Source organism: Haliotis asinina, chromosome 5, assembly GCF_037392515.1.
Source record: "Haliotis asinina isolate JCU_RB_2024 chromosome 5, JCU_Hal_asi_v2, whole genome shotgun sequence".
NCBI lineage: Eukaryota > Metazoa > Mollusca > Gastropoda > Lepetellida > Haliotidae > Haliotis > Haliotis asinina.
The window spans coordinates 78592994-78600217 of record NC_090284.1 but is presented as its reverse complement, the minus strand read 5'-3'; the positions used below and the strand labels follow the sequence as shown (position 1 = coordinate 78600217).

At 43.9% G+C, this 7224-nt stretch overlaps 1 protein-coding gene across 1 annotated transcript; it reads right to left on the bottom strand.

The window, feature by feature from the left end:
- Nucleotides 1–598: 598 nt before the first annotated feature.
- Nucleotides 599–5862, bottom strand: LOC137284052 (uncharacterized). The gene is made up of 3 exons (XM_067815707.1): nucleotides 5607–5862; nucleotides 1498–1886; nucleotides 599–1363 (listed from the first exon to the last, which is right to left on the bottom strand). The coding sequence occupies exons 1-3, from the start codon at nucleotides 5860–5862 to the stop codon at nucleotides 599–601; spliced, it is 1410 nt and encodes a 469-aa protein (XP_067671808.1).
- Nucleotides 5863–7224: the final 1362 nt, after the last annotated feature.

Below are 7224 nucleotides of genomic sequence, written 5' to 3'. Positions count from 1 at the left end.
CAGTTGTCCTAGAGAACACGTTACTGAGCACCCGTTTCCTAGAAAACCAGTTATTGGACACCAACCCAGAGAACTAGTTACCTAGTTAATAGAAAATTAGCTATTGAACACCATTTTCTTTCACAACTAGTTACTGAGAATTATTGCCATAGAGAACTAGCTACTGAGAACCACTGTTCACGAGAGCGAGTTACTAAGCTCCACTGTCCTGGAGACCTAGTCAATGAGCACCTTTGTCCTCGATTAGTAGTTACTGAGCTCTACTGTCCTAGAGAACTAGTTACTGAGCACTATTGTCATAAAGAACTAATTACTGATCAACAATGAGGACTATGATTTATGGTTCATACAACTTTTTTTATTCAGTGAGTGCGACATTTCGACATAGATACTAATGTCGTTGTCAAGCAAATAGTACAGGGTATTGCATTGTGGAGGAATATATACATTAATTGTTGATACAAGGATGAGTTGTTTATACAATTAATGGGGTTGATGTACACAAGCTGATGGGAAGCCAGAAGTTAATAAGGAGTGGTGTACAGGGGATTGGAAGCCAGTAGAGTGTTGTTATAACAAAGTGGATTGAAGTACAGAATTATTTTATCAAGTGATGATATGCGAGTGGGATTTGGTAGCCCTCGTCTCTGTTGATCGCTGGTTCAATCTTCATGATGTGGAGTGTCTCTAGTAGCTTGCGGATTTTGTCGTCTGACTGGTTCTTTTCTAAGATCTTGAAGTTGTTCCAGTTGATTGGGTGGTTTGGGTGGTCTCTGATGTGGTCGGCAATGGCTGATTTGGAGTCCTGTTTAGTAACTGAGGTCTGGTGTTCCTTGAGTCTGTTGATGAGGGGTCTGGAGGTTTCACCAGCATAGAAGTCGCCACAGTCACATTCAGTGTGGTACACTACACCTGCTGGTCCTGGTTTCTGGGAAGCTACGGGCCTGCCGGTTACTTGCAGGAGGTTTTGGATGGTGTTGCCTGTTTGGAAGGTGACGTCGATGCTGGCCTGTTGTTTCAGGAGTCTGCGGATGTGCTGGCTAGTTGATCCAATGTACGGGATGCTGATGGTGAAGGGAACTGATTGCTGACTGGGGCTCTTGGTGGTTGGATGGAGGGCGCTCTTGATGGTCAGGTTGACAAAGGACGGTGGGTATTCGTTACAGGTTGTAAAGGCATGGCTGAGGTGGTCCAGCTCGATCTCGAGTAGTTCAGGTGTAGAGGAGATGGGTTTGGCACGACGGGTCAGGGTTGTGATAACGCCGCTCTTGACTTGGATGGGATGGCAGGAGGAGAAGTGGATGTATTGGTCGGTGTGCGTTGGCTTGCGGTATACGCTTGTGGTGAGGGTGTGGTTTTCTCTCTGGACCAGTACATCCAGTACATGTCTGTCTCTGTTTCCATCGTGAACTGCATCCGGGGGTTTGGGGCATTGAGATGATGGAGAAGGATGGTGGGGTCGTCAGATCGGGGAAGGATGACAAAGGTGTCGTCAACTTTTCGGTACCAGCAGGTTGGTTGGATGGGGGATGTCAGGAGTGCTGACTCTTCAAGGGGGGTCATGCAGATTTCAGTGATGAGTGGTGGTAGGGGTGAACCCATGGGGAGGCCATGGGTCTGTTGGTTGATCTTGTCTTGCCAGGTGAAATATGTAGAGCTGATGCAGGCGTTGATGAGGTCGATGATACTGTTTGGAGAAAGGTGGGTGTGAAGGGTGGAGTGGGCATCTTGTACTCTGGACTTGATTATGGTGAGGGCTTCTCCACGGGGAACATTGGTGAATAAATCCACGACGTCATAGCTGAGTAGTTGGCCGGGTTCCTGGAGGGTGCTGATCTTCTTGCAGAATTCGGTGGAGTCTGCTATGAACGATTTGGCTGTCGTTCCTAGTGGGGCGAGTAGGAAAGGGAGATCCTGAGGTAACTGAGAGCTGACCCTAAAATCACACTCGCCCCAGCCGACAAAGGAAGAGTCGCTGTCATACTTTACGCTTCAGACTTCCTGACTCTCACCAACAACATGCTGAGTGACACCTACCAGCAGCTGAACAAAGACCTTACCGCCCACCACTCCTTATTACTTCTGGCATTCCCAATTGTATAAACAACTCATCGTCTTCTCATCCTTGTACCAACAATTCATGTATATATTCCTCCACAGTGCATTACCCTGTACCATTTGCTTGACAACGACATTAGTATCTATGTCGAAACGTCGCACTCACTGAATAAAAGAAGTTGTATATCCATAAATCATAGTCCTCATTGTTCATCTACTCAACTTCTAGAATGCCTATCAAAGATGTAGTTACTGATCACTGATCTAGAGAACTAGTTACTGATCTCCACTGATCTAGAGAACTAGTTACTGATCTCCACTGATCTAGAGAACTAGTTACTGATCTCCACTGATCTTAGAGAACTAGGTACTGATCTCCACTGATCTAGAGAACTAGTTACTGATCTCCACTGGTCTAGAGAACTAGTTACTGATCTCCACTGGTCTAGAGAACTAGTTACTGATCTCCGCTGATCTTAGAGAACTAGGTACTGATCTCCACTGATCTAGAGAACTAGTTACTGATCTCCACTGGTCTAGAGAACTAGTTACTGATCTCCACTGATCTAGAAAACTAGTTACTGATCTCCACTGATCTAGAGAACTAGTTACTGATCTCCACTCATCTAGAGAACTAGTTACTGATCTACACTGATCTAGAGAACTAGTTACTGATCTACACTGGTCTTAGAGAACTAGGTACTGATCTCCACTGATCTAGAGAACTAGTTGCTGATCTCCACTGATCTTAGAGAACTAGTTCCTGATCTCCACTGATCTAGAGAACTAGTTACTAATCTACACTGATCTTAGAGGACTAGGTACTGATCTCCACTGATCTTAGAGGACTAGGTACTGATCTCCACTGATCTTAGAGAACTAGTTACTGATCTCCACTGATCTTAGAGAACTAGTTACTGATCTCCACTGATCTTAGAGAACTAGTTACTGGTCTCCACTGATCTAGAGAACTAGGTACTGATCTACACTGATCTAGAGAACTAGTTTCTGATCACTGATCTAGAGAACTAGTTACTGATCTCCACTCATCTAGAGAACTAGTTACTGATCTCCACTGATCTAGAGAACTAGTTACTGATCTACACTGATCTTAGAGAACTAGTTACTGATCTCCACTGATCTAGAGAACTAGTTACTGATCTCCACTGATCTAGAGAACTAGTTACTGATCTACACTGATCTAGAGAACTAGTTACTGATCTCCACTGATCTTAGAGGACTAGGTACTGATCTCCACTGATCTTAGAGGACTAGGTACTGATCTCCACTGATCTTAGAGAACTAGTTACTGATCTCCAATGATCTTAGAGAACTAGGTACTGATCTCCACTGATCTTAGAGAACTAGTTACTGGTCTCCACTGATCTAGAGAACTAGTTACTGATCTACACTGATCTAGAGAGCTAGTTTCTGATCACTGATCTAGAGAACTAGTTACTGATCTCCACTGATCTAGAGAACTAGTTACTGATCTCCACTATCCCAGAGAACTACTTAGTGAGCTCTGTTGTTCAAGAAAACTAGTTACTGAACACAATTGGCCTAAGGATATTCTTTGTGCTACTTAGGGCATCGGTTAATCGGTACGGTTGTCCTCTTACACTGCCCTATTATGTCAGTTACTGGTAACCATTACCCTGGGACTAAGATTCCCGAGACAATGGTTCCTGCAGGAAGGTACGTGTTCCTACTCCCGGAGAGATATATGACATTAAGGTTTCAATTTGCTGAGCCAACCGAATGAGATGGGTGAGAGTTAATGATCTACATGTGGGATTCCCTTTGATCTTTAACGTGAAAAACTTGCTCACATAAGAAAAACGACAAGCGAACTGGAGACAATGCGTTGTTCTAAGACAGGATAGATGACGCAGCGACAGCCTGTCTTGGCAGCCACATCTTCAACTACATAACTGACGCGTTGGAGACAGGAACTAAGTCGTATGAAAATACGTTTTCCTTGTTATCGATGTCTCTGGGCTACGAGATATTTTTGTGATTATTAAAAGTGATCGTTCTTTCTCTTGAGCGACCTCTTGGAGAGAGGTATCAGTTTCAGCCGTTAGACGGCCAACTTGATAAATATCCCTCCATATCTATGAGAATGCAGAAAAACAACCAATTATATCCCAAGTGTGATTTAGAGGGGAACTTATTGATAGAGACGTTTGAAGCTGTGTGTTTTCTGACTGTAATGTGTAAATATGATCAGTACTGTGTTGTGTGGGCTGTTCCAGCTGGCCTCTCCAGGATCAGCTAAACACAGGACTTGTATGACAACTGGAGGGATATTACTGAGGAATCAGAAACACAGGGTTCACATTACCATATGAGGGGTAGCACCGGGGCTTCAGCAATACAAGGTTCAGTTTCCAATAGTACCGGGGGGTCTGCCACACAGGGTTCACACTGTAACATGGGAGGGGCAGTGCCGTGGAATCAGCCACACACGGTTCACATTGCCATGAGAGGGACAGTGCCGGTGAATCAGTCACACGGGGTTCACATTGCCATGAGAGGGATAGTACCGAGGGATCAGCCACAAAGGGTTCACATTGCCATGGGAGGGATAGTACCGTGGGATCAGCCACACAGGGTTCACATTGTCATGGGAGGGATAGTACCGTGAGATCCGCCACACAGGGTTCACATTGCCCTGGGTGGGATAGTACCGGGAAATCAACCACAGAAGGTTCACATTGCCATGGGAAGGATATCATGACACAGTATCACGGTTGCAATGATGAGAATGATATCATGACACGGAACATTATGCTTGCAGTCCTGAGAAAAACGTCACAAGGCTTGTAATGCAGACAATGATATCACGAAACGGCACAATGCTTGTAATGCAGAGAATGATATCACGAAACGGCACAAGGCTTGTAATGCAGAGAATGATATCACAATGGAGCAATGCTTGTGGTGCTGAGGGATGACGTCTCAGATGGGGCCAATGTTACCAGCCCCCACAGTTGACGGAGGAGAAGCGCCACAATTAGTTACTGTTCTCTTCAACTAACTGCCTTCCCGGATTATTTCAGCAGCTAACAAGACAGCATGCCAGACGTGTTGAATCCCATAACTATAAACCATAGCTTAATTCTTCTTCCTTTGTGTTTCCCAAAAACATTATTTATGTCGACCAGATGGTTAGTGTGAGCTGCTTGTCTGTGATAATTCAAGTGGAGTATTTCTTCCTCAACAGCACAGATAAACTCCGCGGACTATGACCGCTGCCACAGACAGCACCGGCCGCTGATGCATTCATTCATTGATCTGTAAAGTTGATCAGAAGTATCGATCTTCCATGAGGTCAGAGGTTAGGGGTAAAGCGACGGTGATCACATCAACAAAAACACAGGTTGATGTGTACACTACAATGGGAACATATATACTGTTATCATCGCATTGCTAGAGGTTGGTATGCACACTACAAAGGATACATATATACCGTTATCATCAGATTGTCTGAGGTTGATATGAACAGTCGGGATATATGAATGCTTTCCCATCACAATTACTACTTGGTGGGAACTTGACCTCCATTACATCACAATTACTACTTGGTGGGAACTTGACCTCCATTACATCACAATTACTACTTGGTGGGAACTTGACCTCCATTACATCACAATTACTACTTGGTGGGAACTTGACCTCCATTACATCACAATTACTACTTGGTGGGAACTTGACCTCCATTACATCACAATTACTACTTGGTGGGAACTTGACCTCCATTACATCACAATTACGACTTGGTGGGAACTTGACCTCCATTACATCACAAAGACACCGAGGAATGGAATTAGATTAGTATTTCTTTCCTTAGTCCCTCCAAGATGTGGAGTGTGGCATGAGATAGATCATACTGCTCTGCAAAAGGACAGCCGTAAATAATCTCTTAATAAAACAATTTGATGCTGCAGAGCTTACGTAGGACTGTAGCTTTTTCAGTAATCATTATCCAGGGCACTCGCCTTCTTCCTGTAGCCGACACGAGACTGCCGGTTAAGGGTTTGATAGATGAGGTTGGGTTGGACTTGCGAACAACTGGGATACTTCCTTGCTTTACAGCCAAGTACAACATGCAACCAGAAGCCCTCAATATACTGTGTACATTCATTACACGTGTGTCTCTTCCTTGTCTTGCTTCCTTCTGGAGCAGCACGAACAATATCATTAGTGTTGGTAGTGGAACGACAGTGTGCAATATAGTGACATGGTGTAGTGTATTGTTTGTGTGTAGTGTGATGTCAGTGTGAACACTACAGACACTGTGCAATATAGTGACAAGGTGTAGTGTAGTGTTTGTGTGTAGTGTGATGTTAGTGTGAACACTACAGTCACTGTGCATTATAGTGACAAGGTGTAATGTAGTGTTTGTGTGTAGTGTGATGTCAGTGTGAACACTACTGGCACTGTGCAATATAGTGACAAGGTGTAGTGTAGTATTTGTGTGTAGTGTGATGTCAGTGTGAACACTACAGACACCGTGTAATATAGTGACAAGGTGTAGTGTAGTGTTTGTGTGTAGTGTGATGCCAGTGTGAACACTACAGACACTGTAATATAGTGACAAGGTGTAGTGTAGTATTTGTGTGTAGTGTGATGTCAGTGTGAACACTAGAGACACTGTGTAATATATAGTGACAAAGTGTAGTGCAGTGTTTGTGTGTAATGTGATGTCAGTGTGAACACTACAGACACTGTGTAATATAGTGACAAGGTATAGTGTAGTGTTTTTGTGTAGTGTGATGTCAGTGTGAACAGTAGAGAGACTTATGTTGCGCAGTGTTCTTTAATGTAAACACTCAACACTGTAACCAATCGATTTTCACTTTAATTCTATTTTTGTTTTGCACAAACGTATACAGCTGATACACTGTTCGCAACAGTATAGTCGGTATATATATGCCTAAAGCAACAAACTATCAATAGGCGTTGCAAATGCAGCCTACCAATTAGCGAGTTATATTTCAAATATACCGATAGTATGTCAAAAAGACAACCTCTCGACAGTCAAGTTCTAACGGGCGCCAGTCAAATCGCCCCAGCGACAAAACGCCCCAGCAAATTCGGTCAAAATACCCCAGATTTTAGGTCAAATCGCCCCAGGTTTGGTCAAATCAACATGAAAAC

What these genes read in the sequence shown, in the direction of transcription:
- LOC137284052 (XM_067815707.1), bottom strand. Translation starts at nt 5,862, where the DNA reads ATGGAGGTCAAGTTCCCACCAAGTCGTAATTGTGATGTAATGGAGGTC. An exon ending in GGAGGTCAAGTTCCCACCAA is followed by an intron (nt 1,887 to 5,606) that starts GTAGTAATTGTG and finishes TCGCCCCACTAG; the next exon opens with GAACGACAGCCAAATCGTTC. An exon ending in CAACCTGCTGGTACCGAAAA is followed by an intron (nt 1,364 to 1,497) that starts GTTGACGACACC and finishes GTACTGGTCCAG; the next exon opens with AGAGAAAACCACACCCTCAC.